General features: G+C 35.1%; 6 protein-coding genes and 1 long non-coding RNA gene across 10 annotated transcripts; 4 read left to right on the top strand and 3 right to left on the bottom strand.

Annotated features, from left to right (window-relative positions):
* The first annotated feature begins 51 nt into the window (after nucleotides 1–51).
* On the top strand, nucleotides 52–3,426 carry Mrgn1 (Mahogunin ring finger 1). Of its 2 annotated transcripts, none has more exons than XM_066293726.1 (9): nucleotides 52–290; nucleotides 348–466; nucleotides 524–780; nucleotides 835–1,022; nucleotides 1,072–1,223; nucleotides 1,610–1,849; nucleotides 1,920–2,136; nucleotides 2,190–2,531; nucleotides 2,589–3,426. In XM_066293726.1, the coding sequence occupies exons 1-9, from the start codon at nucleotides 200–202 to the stop codon at nucleotides 2,834–2,836; spliced, it is 1,854 nt and encodes a 617-aa protein (XP_066149823.1). In that variant the 5' UTR covers nucleotides 52–199; the 3' UTR covers nucleotides 2,837–3,426. The 2 variants fall into 2 exon arrangements, with proteins under 2 accessions (XP_066149823.1, XP_066149824.1); XM_066293727.1 differs by having other exon boundaries at nucleotides 53–290; nucleotides 2,196–2,531.
* A 76-nt stretch (nucleotides 3,427–3,502) lies between these two features.
* On the bottom strand, nucleotides 3,503–4,659 carry Ttc1 (Tetratricopeptide repeat domain 1). The gene is made up of 3 exons (XM_066293733.1): nucleotides 4,101–4,659; nucleotides 3,802–4,050; nucleotides 3,503–3,740 (listed from the first exon to the last, which is right to left on the bottom strand). Exons 1-3 carry the CDS (start codon nucleotides 4,522–4,524, stop codon nucleotides 3,616–3,618), a joined length of 798 nt encoding a protein of 265 aa, XP_066149830.1. The 5' UTR covers nucleotides 4,525–4,659; the 3' UTR covers nucleotides 3,503–3,615.
* Nucleotides 4,660–4,852: 193 nt separating this feature from the next.
* Nucleotides 4,853–5,707, top strand: LOC136345430 (MICOS complex subunit MIC13 homolog QIL1-like). Its single transcript, XM_066293734.1, has 3 exons — nucleotides 4,853–5,005; nucleotides 5,212–5,368; nucleotides 5,421–5,707. The coding sequence occupies exons 1-3, from the start codon at nucleotides 4,992–4,994 to the stop codon at nucleotides 5,637–5,639; spliced, it is 390 nt and encodes a 129-aa protein (XP_066149831.1). The 5' UTR covers nucleotides 4,853–4,991; the 3' UTR covers nucleotides 5,640–5,707.
* l(2)37Cc (prohibitin l(2)37Cc) lies at nucleotides 5,708–6,907 on the bottom strand. Its single transcript, XM_066293732.1, has 2 exons — nucleotides 6,229–6,907; nucleotides 5,708–6,172 (listed from the first exon to the last, which is right to left on the bottom strand). The coding sequence occupies exons 1-2, from the start codon at nucleotides 6,790–6,792 to the stop codon at nucleotides 5,906–5,908; spliced, it is 831 nt and encodes a 276-aa protein (XP_066149829.1). The 5' UTR covers nucleotides 6,793–6,907; the 3' UTR covers nucleotides 5,708–5,905.
* Nucleotides 6,908–7,598: 691 nt separating this feature from the next.
* Nucleotides 7,599–15,082, top strand: LOC136345427 (casein kinase I). 3 transcript variants are annotated; one of them, XM_066293729.1, is made up of 7 exons: nucleotides 7,599–7,869; nucleotides 9,472–9,578; nucleotides 10,727–11,053; nucleotides 11,253–11,445; nucleotides 11,895–12,141; nucleotides 12,697–12,753; nucleotides 13,931–15,082. In XM_066293729.1, the coding sequence occupies exons 1-7, from the start codon at nucleotides 7,747–7,749 to the stop codon at nucleotides 13,939–13,941; spliced, it is 1,065 nt and encodes a 354-aa protein (XP_066149826.1). In that variant the 5' UTR covers nucleotides 7,599–7,746; the 3' UTR covers nucleotides 13,942–15,082. The 3 variants fall into 3 exon arrangements, with proteins under 3 accessions (XP_066149826.1, XP_066149825.1, XP_066149827.1); XM_066293728.1 differs by having other exon boundaries at nucleotides 12,697–12,793; XM_066293730.1 differs by lacking the exon at nucleotides 12,697–12,753.
* Nucleotides 15,083–15,256: 174 nt separating this feature from the next.
* On the bottom strand, nucleotides 15,257–22,333 carry mfrn (mitoferrin). The gene is made up of 8 exons (XM_066293321.1): nucleotides 21,989–22,333; nucleotides 21,521–21,740; nucleotides 19,430–19,486; nucleotides 16,805–16,980; nucleotides 16,542–16,756; nucleotides 16,252–16,487; nucleotides 16,071–16,193; nucleotides 15,257–16,015 (listed from the first exon to the last, which is right to left on the bottom strand). The coding sequence occupies exons 1-7, from the start codon at nucleotides 22,103–22,105 to the stop codon at nucleotides 16,102–16,104; spliced, it is 1,113 nt and encodes a 370-aa protein (XP_066149418.1). The 5' UTR covers nucleotides 22,106–22,333; the 3' UTR covers nucleotides 15,257–16,015; nucleotides 16,071–16,101.
* On the top strand, nucleotides 18,391–22,782 carry LOC136345236 (uncharacterized). Its single transcript, XR_010733114.1, has 2 exons — nucleotides 18,391–18,765; nucleotides 22,246–22,782. It is a non-coding gene; the product is annotated as an uncharacterized lncRNA (long non-coding RNA).
* Nucleotides 22,783–23,733: the final 951 nt, after the last annotated feature.

Here is a 23,733-nt window from a genome sequence, read left to right as displayed (position 1 = left end):
ATACATCTCATTGTACTCGAAGCTTCTCCCTCCAATCACGACACCATAATCATTTCACAGCTGGTTTTGACGTTTATTTGTTATGAATGGTGAATGCAAATATTTCCTTGATTTTTCCCAATAATAATTATTATAAAAATCTCCAAAAATATGTTATAAAACATTTTATTTGCTACACAATTTATTCGAATAAATCGGGATGGGTGCCCTTCTGTCAACTAGGCAGAGAAATGGAGTTGAAGAAGTGGATGTGGGCCCAAACCATGCCTACAAGTACCCACCCAGATCTGGTGAGAACTAGTAATTTATATATTATTTTAATTATTGTATGTGAAAATGCCTTTTAGGCAGCTACTTTGGCAACCATTTCATAATGGGGGGTGAGAGATTCGACACCCCACAACCAGAGTCTTATTTATTTGGAGAAAATACTGACCTAAATTTCCTAGGTAGTCGCCCCACTCCTGTAAGTAAATTTCAGGCATTGAAGCCTATTTGTCCCCTAAAGGTTCAGTTTCTGTAGTTTCCATATCCACCTCCACAACCAAATGAGCCTACCAAAACTTTAAAATGTTTAGTGAACATCAGGAAGGAATCCCTTCGATTTGTTAGAGCCTCAAATGAATACAATAAATTAACCTCTGAGAAGGCAGATTTGTCTCAGTTGGAGTTGGGCACCAACTCCTATTTTAATATAGAATTTACATTTGACTGTGACGTTAGGTGTGCAATTACTGTTCACTACTTTTGCATTGAGGAAATTACCCCTACAGGAGTATTGTATGAATTTTCTTCACTTTTAAAGGGAAAGTTGTAAATTTTTTATGTATCTAGATATGTGCCGCGTGATGCTGCACTTTCCTCAGAAACTTTCCATTACAAGAAAGGGGCAAATCAGCAGTTTTGCCAGCCCACTCATATGTTTAATCCAGCAAAATATACTGAGGGCGAGCTTCTTTATGATGTTGACAAAGAGATTATTCCTATAGTAATTTATTGTGTGGCTGAGGAGGGACCTGAAGGTCAGTTTCCATTGCTTAAAAAGGTTTAAACCAATGGAAAGTGTTGTAGACATGAGACAGTCCCATACAACCATAGCTACAGTTGAGAAAATTGCAGATGGTATTTTTCTGCTCAAGGCTTTAAAGCAGAAATTGTGGGTGGATGGCCTGTGCTATTTGTTACAAGAAATTTATGGTATCGAGAACAAAAACTATGAGAAGGTATTGATAAAAGTAAAATTTTATCCTATACAAGATGATGATTTGAACATAGTAGATAAAGATGCAGAATTAAATGATAATTTTTGACCATATTATCCATCTACAATGCATAACTTTAGATAGGGGATTGGTTTCTTTAATTACAATGTCTGCATAACTTTTTAAAAACTTTAAGAGAGCCGTCTTCATATAATTGTGGCCTGGCTAGGTAGTATTTAAAAGAGTATTCTAAGATTTGTCTAAATTTCACTTGATAACTAGCACAGATACCACTGCTTAAAATAAAATATTGAAATAGCCAATAAAAGTATTAATACACCAAGAATTATCATTTAATTAGGGAAATTTTTAATTATTTTTTCTTGAAACATTCTTTGAATTTCTAGGCTTGTGGAGACGAAGATACTGAGGACAATGGCTCAGAATGTGTCATTTGTATGTGCGACGTTAGAGACACGTTAATTCTTCCCTGCAGGCATTTATGTTTGTGCAACTCTTGCGCTGATTCGCTGCGCTATCAAGCGAATAATTGCCCAATCTGCCGCGCTCCTTTTAGGGCTTTGCTGCAAATTAGGGCTCTACAAAAGGGCAGTGTACCCAGTCTCCCTCCAATCAGTCAACCCGATGTAATTATAGTCATATATTTAGTTACTGTAAAGCCATGAAAAGTTGTGTTTCTTCTCAATCAAAATACAGGCAAACTGTGATAGTATTCCACCTGGATATGAAGCGGTGTCCCTGATTGAGGCATTAAATGGGCCTTGTCAGCCCAGACAACCGCCAGCTGCCGTGCCAGACTTAGTGGAATCTCCAGAAAATGAAAATGCAGTTTTAGCTGCCCGAGTTTTGAGCCGACAATCGCCCTCTTCAAAGAGAGGCAGTCAACCTACAACTCCTGAATATACAACCAAATGTAATACCATAACTTATTATATAAAGATTTCTTTAGGGGCATCGTTTTTGCAGCTGTAGTGACAGTTTTGACCACTAGATCTGAAGATGACATGAGCGAAAAGAAGGAGACTCAGAAATGTCCTCTTCTAAAGGATGAGAAGGAGGTAGTAGTTCGATCAAGACAAAGACAGAGGGATTCAGTTAAACTGGTCAATGAAAAGGACAAAGATGAAGTTAGTGAGGACAGTGAAGCTGAGAAATTGTCTCCATTGCTACAAAAAGAGAGATCAAGTCTTACTAGATCTACCACTTTAGCTTTGCACATGGAAGATGTATTGGACCATATAGATGATCATGAGGAAGATTGTGAGGTTTCCCAGTTGAGTGTTAATAAAGGAAAGAATGGAAGATATGGTAAGGAATGAGAACTATAGAGAGAAGTTCTCTTAGGTATTTTATTGATTTTGACAGAAAGAGGTGACGAATCGGATTACTACACTCCAGAGGAGCCCTCTGTCATCGCCAATACTTTGTATAATTCCCAAACTATCACCAACACTGCCAGTTCTGTGGATAGCACTCCCAACAAACTTCCAGGTACTCCATTGAGCGTTAAAAGCAGTGCGGATAGTTACACGAGTGGGGGCAGCACCAAACAACTGCTCACACTTAATAAAAACTCCTCTTCTGGTGACGGAGATAGTTCAGTGCAGATTTAGAGAAGAAAATTCGGTTTTTTTTTCGTAGTGGTTTTCACGCTGATAGAATCAACGTAGCCACTATCTAAGCTTATTTGAGATTATCTTCTATTTCATTACTGTAAGTTGCAATACTGAAAGCTTTTATTGAACCTACAATACTTCTTGCTTTTTTATTGCATATAAATCATAATTTATGCTCTCTACTTCTCTCTATTGCCTACAACGTATGATAGTAATTTTCTTCAATATGTGACATTCCACAGTACTTTTTATCTTAAATATTGTTTATTAGAGCTTCAAATAGTTTTAAAACATTTTATTGTGCATATTTTACTTTAATTCCACTATCAGTACTATTTAATTTAATGTTTAATATGATATTGTGGAAGTTTGGATTCAAGTGAGGTGAGTTTTAAGCCTGCTCTCTTATTAAGACAACATTCTCAAGATATGACAGAGTTCAAGAGTAGGAAGTCTTCAATCATTATGATAGGTATAAGGATGTAAATGCAATACATTGTAGACTTATTTTAGAATTTTTTAAATACTCAATCAATGAAATTGTCCTCGATGAGGTAGTAAATTGTTTATTATAAATTATTATTTAAGAGGTGTTTGCTTTATCCTGCAACCTGCATATATAAGATCCTATAGTAAAGCTGTGATCCAATAAACACTAATAAATAATATAGATATAATAAGGTTTATTCCAGCCAAATACAAATATGACATTCAAATAATGAGGTAAACAAATCAATTTATGGGGTAATATAAATAAATTGAAACTTAAATCTCTCTCACTGTGTGTTTTGCTTAAAATTCACAGAATATCCTCCTGTATTTGGATCTTGAGAAATCTGAAAACTATCTGTTGACAAACCAAAAGGACGTAAAATTACATTACCCAAATCTTTCAATTTGCCTAAAAAAGAAAACATCCTTAATGTTTATTTAACCTTATTAAAACCCTTTAAAATTCTCACCTAACATTTCAGTTTTTAATTTCTCATTTCTTTCATTTATAAGTGCACATAAGCGATGCTGAGCTGCAATCGCTTCAGGACTCCTAGGGTTAAACTCTAACACTTTGTTATAGTCTGCTAAACTCTCATCTAGTTTATCAGACTCCTCATACAACTTGGCCCTCCTTAGATATGCCTTTTCATATGAGTTATCTAGTTCTATTGCCTTAGTGCAGTCTTCTATGGCACTCTCCTTTCTGTTCAGTTTGACTAAATAATTATTTCATAGAACTGACAATAAACTTAAAAGGGAGACAAACCTTTGCAAGCTGCTCGATTGGCATACAATCTTGACCTATCCACCCCAAACATTAATGGACACAGCTTCAAGCCTTCAGTGTAACAATTGATTGATTCCATATAATGTTCCTTTTTAAATTCTTCATTTCCTTGATCCTTCAAAGCTAGTGTCTTTTTGTGTCGATCTGATTTTTCTTCTGAACTTAGTTTTGCTTCCAAATCTTCAAGTTCGTTCTCATCGATATAGTCATCCGGGTGATCTCCTAGAGGCTGCTCAGATTCCGTTCGTGACTCTTCTGAATCACTGTTTTCAAAGTCTGATGGTGGATTTTTGGTTTGATCTTGGTTTGTAGCTTCTTTATTGAGATTTAAATCTTTAATATTTTCTGTGACTTGATCCAAACTGGAGTGGTTTGAGACACTGGAATTTGCCTGAGTTTCCATTTTCTTCCTGTGGCTATTTTGTAGTGAATTAGCCAGAGAATAACAATGAAAACTAATATTTTCCAAAATGAGTCATTCAAATAAATACAAAGCACATAACCTTAAAAGAACCTTTTGACACATCAGACAAAAGTTATATCAAGTCAAACAGTGGACAAACACTTAATTTTATTATCATTTTTACGTTATTTCTCATTAATTTATCAAATAAATATTGTTGTTTGGTTCTAAACTTAATAAGACTTTGTTGTTCTTTAATATTATTCAATTAAGTTACTAAAACTGTTAACAAAACACAAAACAATCCTAACCTGGTGCCGTAAACTATGTCAAAATTAAATTTTTACCTTAACCTTACGCGACCTGTGACATAACTTTCAATTTAACTCAATAATCACAGTACAAGTGGGGCTGTGGGGCGAAATTAATTACTGCAGCCCCAAAGTTTCCCTTTTGAAATTCATACAATGGGTATTATTACGTAAGTAACACAAGTTAAATAATTGATCATTAGCTCAAAAAAATGTCCTTGTTTAGCAGGGCCATCACAAAAAAATGTTCTCCAAAGAATTTACTCTCCCAGTAAAATCATCATCATTTTCAGTCAAAAAAGTTCCTCAGTTAAATTTTAAATGCCCTGATTTTCTGGAAAGAATTCATAAGAAGTTCTGTTAAGACAATTTTTAGGTTTGCTATTAAAGCTGGTTTAGCTGGCACTGCTGTATACTATGTACGAAATCAGGGAATTTGGAATACTAGCGAAGAAGCCATTGAAGCTTCTAAACGGGTCAAAACTGCCGTTGATCCTTATTTAAATGACTTGCTGAGACAAATTCCTTTTGAGGTTTTATTTTCATAATTACTTGTCAGTTATATTTAAATTAATTTTGTTTTAGCTGCCAAATGTGCCAGAGAGTGAGAACATGTGTCAGTTGACTAAGGAATATTGGAATGTAGGTGTTAAAACTACTTTCAGGTTTTTAGTACAACTACCAAGTTGCTCCAGGGCACTTATGAGGAAGGGAGCTGATTTCTTATTGGAGAACCCTGAAATTAGAAAGTTTGTGGACTCTTTCTCAAGTGCTCCTAAGTCCCCTAAAGCAATAGCCAATTGAATCAAGACATATATTGTAGAATAAACTGTGAATTATGTTTTAATAAAGCTTTAACCAAGTAAAACTGATTAATGACTTGAACATATAATGAGCCATACAGTTTAAGTATACATTTTATTATAAAATACCTTTAACAAATTCTGACACTAAACTAAATCTTATGCACTATATAGAAATGAAGCTGGAGACAATAAAATAATGTCAATTTATTGTCTGCTTTCATTAGTATTAAAGTTCAAACAGCACGGTTTCTCTATTTAGTAAAGTTAATTGCCAGGGGTAGGTACATTCAGCAGCAAATTTTGCCCACCTGGAAGATAAGAGACCTGTCTGGATCGAGATAATTGATAAGCAATATCTTCAGCTGCCTCTATCCGTCTTAGTTCGACTAATCCTTCTCCAGCATCCCCAAAAGCTTTTGCTAATAAAGTAGCAGCTTGTGCATCTCCTTCTGCAGAAATAACTGTGGCCTTTTTGGTTTGCTCTGCCTTCTCCACCAAAAATCGAGCTTTCTCCGCTTCTTGTTGTGCAACCTAATAATGTGATAATTTACCTCTCTTGAAGCATATAAAAAGTTATAACATCTTACCTGTTTTAGTTCAACAGCCTGGGTAAACTCTCTGCCAAAGGTTAAATGAGTAATGGAAATATCATCTAAAATCACCCCAAACTGCTCTGCTCTTTCTGTTAAGTCATCATTGACTTTCTGTGACACTAAATCTCTTTGTGTAATTAATTCACCAGCATCAAACTGTGCTACAACAGCTTTCAAGACTTCAGTGGTAATTGAGGGCAGTACTCTCTCCTCATAATCTTGACCTAGCACAGTGTAAATCTTTGGTAGTTGATCGGGGACTGGTCTGAATAAGATACGAAGGGTTATATTCACGTTTTGCAGATCTTTGCTTCCGGTAACTACAGGGACATTCCTGGGCCTGCTTCTTACGTCAAATATGACGGGTCTTTGCACCCAGGGGATGAAAAAGTGCGTACCTTCACCGATTACTTGTTTTTTGACCCCGGCGAATCGGTCAAAAATGACGGCGCGATGTCCACCGTCCACGTTGTAGAGCGCTGAATTTATAACCCCTCCGGTAAGGGCTATGCCTAGACCGACTTGGCCTATGCGATTAAAGAACTGAGATGCGGACATTTTACTTGAGGGGCCTAAGTTGGCGTAAAAATATAAATGCAGTTGCACAAGTAATAGATAAAAAAGAAATTATTTTTCAGGTTAGAACTTTTGACGTTGATTAAATTGATTGTGTGTAGAATATGTTAAGAATGTTCACAAAAGTAGAAAACTAATGTAAACATTTGCAACTTGACCGCGTGCAGATATATATAAAGTAAGATCTGTAATTCGCAAAAATCTAACAGGAAAGATATTTGCCTGCATTTGCCAAAAAATCTCATTTGTAGTCCTTTGACAATTCACTAAATAATTTATGGTCACCTCTCCTCGAAATGTGATGAATTTTATTTAACGCTAGCTATTTTGGGATAATAAAATTCAAAGAAAGAATAATAACGAAATACATGAATATTAAAATAAAAAAACACAGTAGGAAATCGCAAAATTTTGTACTTATGACCTAAAATCAATTAAATGTCAAACGACTGAAACGCGCATTGCGTGCTAAATATGAAATAATTATTCACGTGACTTTTCACATAAAACATGGTAGTTTTTACGATACGGGTAGTTTTCATATTTGAGTAAAGATGGCACCTCCCTAGCTGATCCAATAATAACTATTTTCTCAATAAATTCAATATAATTCTGAAATTAAATTAATAGAATAACAGTAGTAAAGCTCAAAAATCCCTTGCAGTGCCCAATTTGCGATTTTCCATTCAAAAATTTAAAATTTATGCATACTTGAATTGCATTTCGCAGTTAATCCGCTAATGGCGCTGTATGTGCATGACGTCACTGACAAATGAAGGATCAACGATCAGTCAAAAAAATAAAAAAATCACCAAAAGAAAGATGTCGAAGTGCTAGAGGCTCGAGAAAGTAAAGACGGAAAATCGTGCCAGAATCGTATAAAATTCGAATTTTTCAACCAAATATTTTGAAAATAGACTCTCAAAAGTTTCCGTCATGTCTACACACATTTTCGGGAAACCTGAGTACATAGTGGGTGGCAAGTATCGACTTGTTCGCAAAATCGGTAGTGGCTCCTTCGGGGACATATATTTAGGGATTAACATCACCAACGGAGAGGTAAGAGCCCCATTTACAATAACTGCATGAAATTCAATATTTTCCAAAGCAGCAAGACCTCGAAAAATGTAATTTCTTTGTATGAGTTGCCTCAGTTATACTTGGCATCCATAGAAATGGCAGCTGAGTAGGTTCACGTTCACATGAAAAGGCCTTCAACTAATTATATAAATCCTGCTTTGCACTCTCTCCTTAAGAATTTAATCATAAATCAACCAGAACTGATTGGGATTAAGCACGCCCCTTATTCCCATTGATGTTTGAAGACTCTTTTAGAAGTGGGTTACATAGTACCTTCACAAATAATCTAACAGTTTCCCTTTATTGTTTCAATAAATAAAAAATTTCCAAGGTTCCACACTTAGTATGTTGTGTTTATCAAAATATGTTTCCAATGATTGTGGTGACTAACTATATAATTACCCTTTATTGTTTGTCTAAGGTAGATGTGCTGCTCAGCTATATTCTTATCAGTAAAACAATACAGAGTGCTAAAATGTGAATGTTGCTCTTCACTTTGGTTATACAGCTGCTTAATTTATAAGATATTTTATTCAAATTTAAGTTCAATAGTATATTTAAGAATATATGCATGGAGCTGGCTAAAGGTACTTTTCTGTATAGATATTTTATGGAGAACAGTAAATTACCAAGAGTTTTCTCATTTAAGTATTGTAGAATTATAGATCTTCTTGTATAAAATTGTGGTTGTTTACTGAGAATATTTCCTTAAAATATTCGTTTGGAGATAGCGCCACTTGCAACAGTGTATCTAATTGAAAGTTGGAAAGAATTAAAAATTCATAACTTGCATTACTCACTAACCAAGGCTGTCAATAGTAAAGTTATAAAAAAATATGAGAAACCCCCACAAATTATTCTAATTGTCCTATTTGTGAGCATATCTTACCATTCTACCCTTACTTTTATGTGTAAATAATGCATTGTTCACATCAGCATGTGGATTTCTGATATCAAAAGTCACTAGTGTACTTGTTCTATTCTTAGAATTTGGCAAGTTCCCCTCTTCTTTGACTTCTACAGCTCTATGGAATAGATGTATTATGAGATGATTCAATTTATTCACTTCTCTGGAACTCTATTTAATAACCTTACTAGAATTTATTGGACTAACTCTTCAGATTTAGTTTAATATATTTATCTTAGAATGCTAAAAGAAACTGGTTTGAAGTATAGCTTGTTACATACTTATCAAGAGTCATAACAATAGCAGAAACATTGACTTTGGAAATGAACAGATTTGGCAACAAAACAATTTGTAAGGGAAAATACTGAGCTATGAATTATCTACTGTACTTAGATAATTTTACATTTTTCTTTATTCAATAACCATTAGAGATTTTAGCATAATCCACAGTTTTAAATGAGTTCTTTGACTTAAATTGATCTAAAATTCAATCAAAATAAGTGAAGCATAGAAAATATTTGAACATTACTTAGGTCAATCAATATAAGTCTATCCCAGAACAGGCTTCTTCAGATACCTGCAGAGGCACCAGGTAATCAGGAGGTTTCTATGCGCCTTGGCTTTATGAATTTTCAAGTTGGTACATCTATTTTTGTAATACCATATTCACATAGGAAGTGGCAGTGAAGCTAGAGCCAATCAGAGCCAGACACCCACAGCTTCTCTATGAAAGCAAACTTTATAGAATCCTCCACGGGGGCATAGGAATTCCACATATCAGGTAAGAATAATAATTATTATTGATTATTTTGAAATTTTTGAATTTTTTAAATTTGTATCATGAAAAATGCCCCAATAAATATACCATTTACTACAGTTGCTATACATCTTTTGATGGTTTTGACCGCGGCTCTTGTTTTCACCTTTGGTCACTTCTGGGACAACTTTTTCTTGTCACGTCCAGTTTGCAACGGTAAAAGACGAGACGCTCGCGCAGGCTGCAGCTTGAGACGGCCTTATTTTACTTTGAAAGCCATTAATAATGGATTTTACTATTCCTTTATTACCTTTATCTTCCCTTATTTATTTATCTATTTAGAATAAATGTTTCAAGCGTCGTTATAAGTTGCAAGGCTTTCTTCCTTTGGTCATGCATACCGAAAAGTTGCTGCCGCATTTAACTCGATCTGAATACGTAAATAACCGCGTGTCATTTGCCACGTTTTCCCTGCTGGACAACTCTTTAGGAACGTGATTGCATGCAGAAGTTGAATTCACTTTCGTCAGTGCTTCCTAGACATGTTCCTATTGTTAATCAATATTGGAGAGATAAAATAATAAAAATTTTCCTCTTTGCTTAATGTTTATCAGTTTTAGGCAACATTCAGATTAACAATTAAACTTCTGCGGGTTTATGTAAACCGAATTTCGTTTCTTTGTCCTCATTTCGACACCCGCACAGACTGAAAATGGAGGTCGCATGCAACCGGTCCGCGGCTCCAAGCATGAAAGTCTCTAGATAAGTTGATCATACCTTTCCAGGTGAAACCGCCGCTAACCATGTTGTGTCAACAATGACGATTAATTTGTGATTTGTAGACGATAAAGCAAAGTCTATAGCAGTGATTTTAGTCGGAAATATACAAAAAGAGAATTTGGTTTTATTGTTGTAGTAGCAGCATTAGCATCGGTATTTTAAGTGGGTCCTTCAAGTACAATGGTACTTGAACTACTACTTCAATACATTCAAATTAACTTTTATTATTAATTAGATTGCGTGTCTCTGCACTAAATTCTCGAAAGTTATGTTTTTGATGGGTCACACTATTTGCAAACGTTTTGCAATAAGGCATACAATTAAAAAATATATTGAATTCTGAATCCACTCTAGACATGTTATAATGATAGAGTCATATAATTTCATTCCAGATACTATGGACAAGAAAAGGAGCACAACGTGCTCGTCATGGACCTTTTGGGTCCTTCCTTGGAGGACCTATTCAACTTTTGCTCTCGCCGCTTTACCATTAAAACGGTGCTCATGCTCGCCGATCAAATGATCGGCCGCATTGAGTATGTCCATTGCAAGTCCTTCATCCACAGAGATATCAAACCCGACAATTTCTTAATGGGCATCGGACGACACTGTAACAAACTTTTCTTGATTGATTTTGGTCTAGCCAAAAAGTATAGGGACGTACGTACGCGCCAGCATATCCTGTACAGAGAGGACAAAAATTTGACCGGTACTGCCAGGTGAGTAACTGAAAGTGTGAGTTTTAATTTGTTGATTTCGTAAGTAAAGTTGCCAATCAGTACACCTCTGTCTTTCGGTAGTTAATGCGCAAATTGTAATTGTGACGTAAAATCCCTTATCAAAATTTTGTTACTCCCAGTAATTTCCCTGAAAATGAATCCCACATTGCGATGTTTAAAAAAAAAATTGTTGATATAGATACGCCTCGATAAATGCCCATCTGGGCATTGAACAAGCCAGACGCGACGATATGGAATCACTGGGTTACGTTCTGATGTACTTTAATCGCGGTTGTCTGCCTTGGCAAGGTCTGAAGGCGGCCACCAAAAAGCAGAAATACGAGAAAATCAGCGAGAAGAAGATGTCCACTCCCGTGGAAGTTCTGTGCAAAGTAAATAATTTTTAGATTTTCAGAACAGAGCCGATTTCCGGAAGAACGCACATGTTTTTCCCATGTGTAAATAATGACCAGCGATAGTTGACACTGACAGTGACCAAATTTGACAAATGAGTGAAGTAAGGAATTCTGAAAATGTCAAGTTTTATTATGGCGTTGCATTAGGAATTATGCACGTGACAAGTTTCCAACATCACTCATTCATTTAAACGCATAAAAATTTGATAGATACCTAGTAAAATTTGACATTTGGTGGATTTGGAATCTCATTTATTTGCCATATGCTGCTCTTTATTATATACAGTGAAAAATATCTGCAAGTTGCAATGGTGTATATCACATTTGTTTTACAAAATAAAAAGGAAATCCTCTCCTGCCTTACAGTCTGAAAAGTGTTCTTTGCATGCGTACAAGGACACATAATTCAATGGAAAATTTTCCAGGGTTTTCCTGCGGAATTTTCGATGTATCTTAACTACTGCCGTGGCTTGCGCTTTGAGGAGGCCCCCGACTACATGTACCTGCGCCAGCTGTTCCGCATTCTGTTTCGTACACTCAATCACCAGTATGATTACACCTTTGATTGGACGATGTTGAAACAAAAATCTGGAGCGGCCGGCACTGCGGCTGCGCCCGTTCAGGGACAGGCACAGGCGCAGACTTCGCAGGCCATCGCTGGTGCACAACCGGGTGAGTAAAGCAGATTCGCAAAATTTTCGGTTTTAAATAACTATTCAGCGGTTAAAAGATTTACTTCCAAATTTGACAACGAGGTTTTGTTGCTTAATGGTTCCGTTTGTGGCATTATGTAGAAGCAAGATGGCAGCTGGACTAATGGCGGTGGCGCGGTTGTAATTTTTCCCTCTGTGTTTAAATGTAAATAAATGCACCTTTTGGGTAGTTTTTGTCTGGGTTTCGGGCCGTGTTTCTCAAGTTGCAATGTAGTGTTGATTTAGCCTAGTTTTCAGTAGTTGTTTTGATTGTTTTCAGGTTTCAAGCTCGCAAGCCCATCTGCCGAACGGGCAGCGAAGTGGCTCTCTTCTCTTAACCTAAAGAAATGCGGCCAGTAAATTTTAGTCGAATTTCAAAAACGTTGCCTTTTTGTTCTCTTGTTTCAGGAGATTTCTTTTCGAGTTCAAAATTTTTTACGTTATACTTCGGAGTGTTTGAGGTTGCGAATTTAGTGCAAATTTTGATGGGTCTAAAGTCAAAACAAGAGAATAAAGAGATGCTTTTTCTTTTCAGCGACGGTGAGTCGTGACAAAAAAGACGACGAAAAGATCAAGCAAAATTCTGCCAAAGGTACCTACAGCCAAGGCAATTTGCAATGTACTTCTTAAAAGTTAGTTCCCACATTATTTTTGATCGCTTAGACTTCTTCAAAACCATATTCTTGTCATCCATGTAATAATACGCTCATTAAGTCTTAACGTTTCCACCGTAACGTCTAATGATTTTGTTTCTGATTATTTTAGAAAAACGCCTGAAAAGACCCGCTTTCTTGTGTGAAATTTCAATAAATCATGCGTTGACTGTACTCGTTTTTGTGATTTGTTCTAATGTGCGTGTCTTTTGCATGGGTTTGGTGTAAATCAAAGCGGGCTTTAAATACTGGGTGGTGCTCTGATATGTTTTCTTCCTCACAACGTTGCGTATCAATTAACTTACGATATGTTTTAATAGCCTTATAATTGGCAAATTCATCTAGTCTGATATTGTGTACAGACTCATATATGAATACTACAATTTTTTGTCTGGTTACTAATACGCTGCTATCAATATTTAAATATTACAAACACATATAAACATTTATATGTTCATCTGTGTTGGAATTAACATCTTAACCATGTCAATTTTCGGGACATGAAAATCTCGTCACCATTTCAGTTTAAAAGTTCAATCAGTACTAAGTTTAAAAATGTTATTTAAACATTTCCAAATAAACTACATTATAGAGTTTTGCTAAAAACTAAAACCACAATATATTGGCAACTATATCCGCACGGTAGTTTTTGTGAAAACCAAGAAGCTGGCCAATACCGTATTTTATATCAATACCGTTATTACTACAACGTTTTCATGGATATTGTCCTTTCGGGACTTTGACCAATCAAACTAAGGGTGGATAAATTCAAGCACTGCCAACTTTATCTGGAACAGAGAGGCCTAAATTGCCTTCCTGACAACGTCGACTGGACTGCGTTCATCGACACTTAAAATTGAAAAACATGGAATTTGAGCTTAGAATGAAGATTTTGAAGAATATTGTTCCGGAAATTATAGTGGAGAACTGCAAAAGAATAACTGAAGCGGAAGAATTTTGTGATTAGGATATTACGCAAGCTGTGTAGATATGTATAATATATTAACCTTTTTAGTTTGTTCTAACATAGCAATATTATTCACTACCACTAATGAATCATTTACTAACAAAAGAGTGACCAAAGGTGAATAAAAAATGAGTATTATTTGTTTATAGGGAACCGTTAAAGCAGCAACCGTTTCATTCTCTCTCACAACGCATCAACTGGGAAATCCTCGCTGGTCGGCGGGTCCAGAGGCCGTTTCTCTTCCTCGTCTTCTTCGCTCTCATTTGTTTTTTTAATTTATTTAACACAAAACACGGAAGCTGTAACCGAAAAGTTACAATGAAACCTGCGTTGAAATCGACTACTGAGTGATGTACGTTCCCTTTTGAAGGAAGAGAGTCCTGAACTACATCCCTCTTCCCCAGCCACCCAAAAAAAAATATGTTTTAAGTAATAAATCGGAAAATAATTTTGTTTGTAAGAGAGATGAGAGTAGAGTGAGTGTGAATGCAAGTCTGGCTGTTCTTATTTAATAAACTAGTTATAACAACTGAACAGAACTGTGAGAAGTGGAAGTTCTTGCGCCTTTCATCGTTAGTATCAGTTCAATTTTCTTTATTTGTTTCGATTGATCACTCCGTGAAAGACTCAAGAACCCTGTATGTAGTATGTACATTTACAACTAAATAAATTTCAATGTGAAGCTACCATCGATTTGTCCTACCAATCTGTCTCACGTTTTGCCTAGCAGGGCCGTCATATTGCCAAACTTAGCCTTGGATTGACAGGACAAGTTCACGTCTTAACAGTGATACCTGACAAGTCATTGAGGTTAGGTCCAATAATGGCGGTCGAGACTTCGAAAATGCGACGGCTAAAATAAAATCCGCCTTGTATATAATACCAAGGAATTTCGTTTTTTAGAGCTGTCCATAGTCTCCGTCTCCCAAATCTTAAAACCACCAGTTCATTCGACTATAAAGATTAATAAGTGTGCTTGTTTCAATTTATTTATAAGTATAATATGAAATAATACTATCTATTATAAGTGCGTGTCGTTTTTTGAAAGGCGGACGGAAAGGTCTTCGTTGCTGTAAAGCGAGGAAAGTAACTCTAATAGACCAATTTGTAAACCGTTCATAGTTTGTTATGATAACTACTATATTTTCGTGTCACATTAATCGTTTTCTCATTTATTCTTTTAGTCTAATATTATAGTTTGTGCGGGCCCTAGTGGTCCGTCGTGTTACTCTAAGTTTTGTAATTTGTAAGCAGCGGATGCTGTTCAGTTATTACGGGAATAAAAGTTTAAAACACACCGATCGTTGGGTTTCATTTCGCTCCAAAAACACCAGATTTTTTATACAAATGTTGATAATCAGCCAAAAATAATTAATATTTAGAAGAAATTTGTTAAATTTCTTCTGTTTTTTGTACAACTCTGGTTTATGATAATTTCCAAAATTTCAACAAATACAAGAAAATAAAACTCCTCCTTGTGTAACATGTACTATATTCAAACGTTATACTTTTTACAAATGTCTTCTCTCGATGCCTTACAAAACAAATCAAATATGACACTAATTTATGTGTTTTCTATTTAAAAGTAAATGGGTTTTCAAGTGACAAGAACCCTTATCACGATGTAACTAGAGATCTATACACCACTTTCGACTCTACAGGGAGTTTAACCCTATAGGAGCAAAGTTTCGGCGTGTATAGGTACTTTCGGATAAAAACCAATATGATAGTACCCCCATCTGAACGAAGTCAATATCATACTTAAAAAAACAGTTGATAAGGACTTTATCACAGCTTTGACACGCCACCATGTAGATGGCAAATACGTAACGACTTAACAATATAATGTACAAATCTTCGCTATTTTTATTGATGATGTAGTTTGTCCGCATCCCTGGTTAGGACGTCGAGCTGCTCGAAACGCTCATGAAAACTGCCGATGGTTGGGAACCGTCAAACTGCACTACGGATCTTAAAAGTTCATTAACTGCCAAAATCTTATAAAGAAAACTATTCGAATTTCGTCAACGAAACAAAATTGTCATATTTTAGAACAATATGACGTCCATCACAGTGATTTTCTTCTCCATCAAAGCGCACAATTAAATAGCAAAAAGTTCGAAGATCTACACAATATACCGTCTTTTAAAACTATAGTATAATTATGTGTATCTGGGCCTATTCAAAGTGACTGGTTTTCACCGCCCTTCAAGCGCCTCGTAGTCGAATTATGGCTGTAAAAAGAGCAATAATTGATACCCCAATTAAATCTCTACATTTAGGACTTACAGTATTTACAGCAAATGTGAAATAGTGAGGACTAAGTGTGGATCACATCCAGGATCGTGTCCTTTTGCCGGTAATCTGCTTTGTGCATGGTGTTAAATGACATTGACCCATACAGACCCGCCCCTGAAATTACGACCAAATGTTTATATATATTCTTTAAACTGTTCCTTCAAATTCTCACCAGACATAGCTGGTAATTCCCTAGGCAACCCACTCCTAAAGTTAATTTTCTCGGAATGAGTTTGGCTCCCATGGTCTGCGGAATGGTCTTCTGAGCAATCTACAGTGTTACCACTAATTTCTTCAGCAAAAACCTTTGTGGGGGCTATTCGCAGCTCTTGTGTACTACCTAACACGTATTTGAAGAATTCGTAGGTCGACCAACAAATGGCCGTTGATGGCATTTGGTACATTATTCTGTTTAAATTTGAACATGACAATTATGTGGACAACAATGATCATTTTTCCTACCTAGCTTGTACACCTCTGAAATATCCTGCCGGCCCCTTGAGCTGGTATATGAGCTTCATGGCCTGAATCAGTCCTTGTGCCTTTGTATTTTGCTGAGTATTGAGAAGAGTTTTGCACACATCCAAAGGAGTAGTAATGGCTGAAGCTAAAGCCCCCGCTACGGCCCCACTGACCATATGTGCCGCAGGATTGTATTTTCTTTCTTTATTTGTTATCTACCCCCCTCCATTAATGATTGTTTAATTATTATATGGAGCTCTTACCGTCTGTGCAAATTCATATACCATAAAATGAATACTTTGGAAAGGAACGTTCATAGTAAGCTGTGTGGGGTAGGACCGGTAAAAGGCGCTAAAGCCCTCACTTCTGTAGACGTTAGTGAGACAATTTAGGGCTGATCTGTAGGGGGAGTTGACCATTTGCATCCGTTGTTTTACAACTGAAAAACAATAGCCCTCCTAAGGTGTATTTTTAAGTCTAAATATGGACATCAAGGCCGCGGTAATTGCGTAGTGACTTAATAATTTTACTAAACCAAGTGAAGCTCATTTTTTACACAACATTTTAGTCCCATATTGTCATTTTATAATTTTTAATTAATCATTATATTAATCAGGAAGTTTTGATATCGGTACTCACATACACAGTGAAAACCTCAAGTCATGATTATCGTAGAGTAATAAAATTTCGCTAAAATGCATATCACTTTTTCATTGTATATGAGCGCATAGGTTAAAATACATAATAATTAGAGAGCAATTTGTATTCCTACTACAAATGTAAATCACCTAGTATGCTTATAAATTACATGAAAAATCACTATATTTAGTTATTGAACGTTGAATTACATTTGTCACTAACTTAAACTTAACTGACTTAATTAAATAAAGGCAACAAGCGACACCTAAGATTGATAACGTCACCGCTTTGAGGCTCAATATGTAAATGGCCATGGCCTCAAAGGCCCCCTTTCACTTGTTCTGTGTGGCACTTGATTTGAATTTTGTTCGAACAAAGTTAACAAAAGCGAGTTCAAATGGTTTTCGGAGTATTAACAGTGAAATTTCGATCATTCTCGGACGTAATTTATCAGATAGTCATTACACCAGCAACAAAGAACAGTTTTTGATTTTAAAATTGGCGTAATGGTGCGTATGCTGACCCTGACATTGTTATAGGCATATAGGTGACACACATAAATACATCTTTTAAGTAAAAAAAATTCCTTTAAAACAACACATACGGACGTGGAAAATATTTAAATTAAAACGAAAATAAAACCTACGTTTGATGCCGTTACAGTTTCAAGGTTTCATTCAAATAGCTTTAACTGCAAATATCACTAAACAACTAAAATCAACTTTCAGTTCGGAGATTCCTCGGAATTCTTCCTTCTGTCACAGCCCAGACTGGTGAGACAAGGACAGGATTAAGAATGGCGGCGTGATTTGAAATCGAAACAAGTTAACTCGGGAATCAATTAAAACAACTGATTTCAGAAATGTTTTCGTCGCTTTACATGTTGAACTACGAAACTTCACATCATAATTTATGGAAAACTCATTAAACTTGATGCAAGATATCGTTATTTAAGAAAGAACAAGTTTCGATTATTTAACTGTTTTGGTTTTTTTGACCCTAAAGGCATCTATTGCTGTAAGTACACAATACATCTTATTACATTTTTAACCTAAAAAAATCCTATAAAACACAAATTAGAGTGAAAAATATCCAATGTAAATTAAACGTTAATTACTAAAAACAACAAAAATAACAGCTACTTTTGATATGTCACGCCATCGAACTTTCTTTCAAATGGTCTTAGTCTCAACCAACAATAAATTATCAAAATTAGTTTTTACTCCCAAGATTTCTCGAACTTCTTTCCACTTCATCAGAACGCATTGGTAAGACAAAGACAGAAACGATACATGGTAACAGAAGCTTCTTAACTGTCATTTGTATTGTCATCGTATGGACAACATGGCGGCGTGATTTGAATACGAACCAATTCCACTTAAGAATATATTTAAAATATTCCGTTTTTAAAGTGTTTTTCAAGGTTTAACTTGTGAAATTACGAAACTTCCAGCCGGAATTTATGGGAAAATCCTCAAAGCTGCTGCGACAAGACGTTATTTGAGCCAAGACAACGATTTCAATATTTGACTGTTTGGGGCCCCCTCACCCTGAAGGCGTCCATTGCTGTAGGCACATTATGCACGTAAGTATGTGTTTGAGGTAAAGATTTCCCATAAAAAATATATATGGCAACAGATAAGCGGTTGTAACTCGTTACTATCCATTTTATATTTGTCCAGAATTATTTATCATACACTCCTAAATAAACTGACCAACTGCGACGAATAAATTCATGTTCAATCTCATTTAAATTTATCCAAACCACACAGATTCACCATTATTGTAATATTAATCATCTACAAATACAAGAAGCCATTTGTCTACTTAGCAGGAAGAATCTTTTAACCGATGAATAAAAAAAAATTCTGAAAGTTAACAGAATAATCCAAAACATGATATGTGAACCTAACGAGAAAAATTAATCCGAGCCTGGATCTGAGCTATTTTAATCCACTTTAAAACACGCAATAAACCAATTCTGTTTTCGCTCAGTTTTTCAATAAAGATTTAAAGACTACACCATATTCATTGAGCAAACCACTACTGCAGCATCGCGTCAAATAGCTATCACTTTAAGCCTGATAATTCCGGCAATAACAACGGAAATAATACTAAAACCGCTCACTTTCACTATGAACGTCAAGATATATATGTAATGATGCTTGTAGGTAAATTTAATCAACTAACTAGTCAGAAACTTATCGGTTAGTTGTTGCATTTACAAATTGGTAATGGATATTACTCACCTTCTGCCGGATTCATGACCCCATCATGCAGAAGTGTCGATACACAGCCAGCGGCACCTGAAAATTAAAATAATATTGAATCGTTACGTAATGGTTGCTTATTTACATTGTGGAACTAAATAAAATAATAGTCAAGTTCAAGGTCGGTCGGCCTTTGTCGAAATAGTAAATTGCAAAGATATAAAAATTAAACCACGTAAATTCTAAACGCCATTTATCCTTGCTAATAATAATATGACATACTTATTCTTAAAAACACTTAAGCGGCAAGTACCTGAGAGTGAAATCTGAAACAGACCTGTTATTTAATACAAAGCGGTTTGTATGTATTTTGGTGTAAATTGAATTTTTTTGCAAGGTAGAATGAGTTTGTGTTGTTGTACGGATGAGGTTGTACAAAATTATAATTAGAGAAAATTGATCAAGATAAAAAGTTTAGATTCGTTAAAGTTTTTTTTAGTATTCTCTGTTGCTCAAAGCTGTATTAATGGATAATTCAAGACCACTATTTGTCAAAAATCTACGGGGAAATTTGTAGTTTCTGTGCATCTTAACCCAATTGTTTCGTTAGCAACATTATTTGCTGTCTGAGGTCATAAGATCAAATTTTTTGAAACTTACAATTCTATGCAGGTGTAAGTTCGCAATTATTACCGATCATTGTTATCAACGTGAGACGTTTCCCCCGTTTATGTAATTAAGTCGGTATTAATAGAATTGGTTGCAACTTCAAATAATCATTCATTACGCAGTGTGTTATGCAAAAATTCACATACATAGATAAAACCGTTTCATTTAGTTTCCTTTATATGATAAAGTATTTTAGTCCAGTTTTATGTGGTAAATAAATAGCAGCTGTCCTTAAAAAAATAATTCTAAAAATTCCTTATCAGATGAGAAAATGAAATTGAAAAAATATTCACTTTTTGCATTGACTCTGTTGTCCTAGAGATTGAATAAAACAATCGTATCTCTCTACGTGATCTTAGCATAATTTAAGTGCAAAAAGGAACTTTGAATTGCGGTGTAATGCCTAATAAGTAACGAATATCTACGATGAAGTAATGCCAATGTCACTGAATCATTGGTAAATCCCTTGGTTTACTGTCATATATAAATGAGTTGCAGAATTATAGATGTTATTCCTACTAACCTGAACTAATTTGTTTTTATATTAGCAGAAATAAGGCAAATTTGAATGTCATTCAGATCGAAATAATTAATTTTTCTCTCTAGTGTTTTAGACCAGGATGTAACTCAAAAGCTCCTTACACTTTTCTGATTAATATGAAATTGAATTGTTTATAATATACCTATGGAGTAACCTATAGAGGAAAGTAATATTTACATTGAAAAAACAATGCCACCGCAAAAATTTCATGAATTATTTAACAGTTAAAGAATAAAATGATTGTACTTTTCCTCTATTCTACTAATAAAGGACCAATCATGTGGTTTAAAATATTTCGATCTCCTGCCCGTGCCCGTGCTAATTTAGTGTCTAACGTGGGAAAATTCAAGGTTTCCTGGCTAAAGGAATATCACTTGGCTTTCTGAGCTATTATTTGTCATATGCCACTGGGGACTTAATAATTGTTATTATTGTCCAATCTTAATTGCCCATGTAAAATATGCAGTCTAATAACAATATTTTTATTTTTTTTTTATCTACTGGGAATTAATGGATTGATAATGGTAACAATAACACAGCTTGGCCCCAATGAGGGATCCCTGTTTATCACTAGAAGCGTTATCTCCCTATGAATAAATATAATATAATGTCTTGAATACCTTTTTCGTATAATTTGTTGTATTATCTTAAATGCATAGTAGCTTATTGATCTGCCTCCTTTGGACAGATTTGAAAGATATATCAAATCCACCAATTTCGAATTTCATCAGTGTATTTTTCATATAATATCATATATAAGGAAATTTCAAATGCTTGGGTGAATCTCAATAAAAATATGTCAATTTTTAGACTTAATAAGCAAAAGTTTGTCTTTTATTATTATTTGTTGACATGGGAGATACCCAATCAATCTCAAACTGAAGATAAATTACAATTATCTTATATCCAACTAAACTTACCATAGCATAAAGTATTGTACTTATTGCTTGGCACCATTTCAGTAAGTGTTTCCTTGAAAAACTCATAGGCACTGAAGTACATGGCATGGGATGGGCCTGCTCCCAGTACCATCGCACTCATGCCCCTTATGGGCCGAAATATACCTTCTTGCCGGACCATTTTAATGAAGGTTTCACTAATACCATCTGTTCCTGCTGTGGCCAAGGACTGCATCCTTGTCTGAAAATTGCAAAATATTATCATATTGTTTATCATTTTGAACTTTGATGAATTTGCTTGAATATCCTTTTGGCCAATATACCAAATCCTAAAATTGAGTTTCCGACGAATAAATTTGCTAAACGAGCTTATTAATCACTAAACAATTTAAAATAATGGAAAAATATTTCTAAGACATAACCTCAATTACAGGGATTTGGTGTTGGGGTTTTACCATATTTTTGAGGGTTTGAAAGGGGGATACTCACTTTGACGGAATCCAGGGGATACATGACGCAGTGCTCCATAATCCCGGCTATAGCCCCTGCCGTCATATGGGTTCCGACACTGTCTGTAGGAAGCGTTTCATAATCATCTGCATTCATTTTCGTGAATAGCCTGATTTCGCGGGTCCCGTATCGTGGTTATTCGTTTTGATTGTACACGATTTTTGGCCTAAAGGGTTCGATTCGAAGTGGGAAATTGATGGTAAATGTGTAACGTTACGTATCAATTTCCTTCCCAGGTTTTCACGGAAATTTTGGATCCACGAACGTCCAATTTCTCTTTCAAGAGAGACGCGAAGAACATCCAACGTTCGCAGATGGGAATCAACTGACAGTGTGACACTGACAACTGTGACATAATTGCACGCGTACGACGTTGCCGCTGATTAGGCATTGACCAATGAGAGCTGGAGATTTAGGGGGACGTCAAAGAATGTTACCGCAAATATGCACGATTTTTTTTGTTTTATAGTTGCTGATATGACTAGAATTGCTTATGGGAAATTTATCATGAGAACCGGATAGCTGGTTTAATTAAAATAAGTTTTAGGCAGTCAGATGATTAGTAAATAAATTATGATTATATTTGCTTGAATAATTTAAACTGCTAAATATTCGGAAAAAAATTTGATCATAATGTGCGATTTGCTTGCAAATAAAACTGCAATTGGACTAATAAATAATCTTTTCTGTAAATTTGGATTATATTTAATGGTTTATAGTTGTAAAATCAAATTTGAAGCCGACGGCAAATCGTAGACGAGCAATAAATAGAAGACATATTTTATATTCACCACTTTATCCACAAACCTGTAAAACGGAATGTCTTCATATCTGTGTAAAAGATTTTAAGTTTTAAGGAGCTGTTATTTTAAGGTTTATTTAATTATAGTTTTCTCTTTTGAAAATATCACCAAATGCTTAAATCAATATATAACAATATACAGAGTATGAAGTTTTTTTTCATCATATCTACTACCATTTTTGAGGCATTTAATTCACATTTCAAGTGTACGTAATACGTTATCATCAGATGTGATAAATCTGTTGAATGATTATATTTATTAAGACAAAAATCTATACGGTAAAGGTTTTTCCGAGGTAGAATCTTCTTTCATCGCTTTCAACACGTTTCAGGTATATAACCGATTGTTGGCATTTCTAACCGTTTTCGAGTTATTGAGCATCTTATTGACATAATTCTTCTAGGAAGTGCTCTTATTCGAATTTAAGGAATAGAAACCCTGCTTTTTATCGTAATTTTACATTTTCCATTTTGTTCAAAAAATGGCAATCGCCAACTAAAATGCCAAATTTGTAAACATACTATTATAAACATAAAATGGGATAAATAATTTACGTTTCAAAACTATATAATCTAGTATAAATTAGGAATGATTATGTGATTTTGCGGTGATTCATTGCAGATTAACAATGACCCGTTGAAAATTACAAAGGTGTATGATTAACAATACAGTACCCAGTAGTGGCAATGTCAAGCGTTCAGTCAAATTTGAAAAAAGTTATTCCTCAAGCCAAAAAAAATTTTAGTGAATTTTAAGGTCCATTGTCAAAACCATCACCGGCACCACCGTTTTCGAGCCAGTACTTTGCCATAGATATTAATCGCAATATTAAGACCACAAAGTACAGATATTTGCTCTGCCAACAGTTTCTGCAGACACGGATGAATTGGCATAAAGACATACATCCATATATGTATGTGT

Source organism: Euwallacea fornicatus, chromosome 19, assembly GCF_040115645.1.
Source record: "Euwallacea fornicatus isolate EFF26 chromosome 19, ASM4011564v1, whole genome shotgun sequence".
In the NCBI taxonomy this organism is placed as follows: domain Eukaryota; kingdom Metazoa; phylum Arthropoda; class Insecta; order Coleoptera; family Curculionidae; genus Euwallacea; species Euwallacea fornicatus.
The sequence above is the reverse complement of the archived record's forward strand: the minus strand, read 5'-3'. Positions and strand labels throughout refer to the sequence as shown.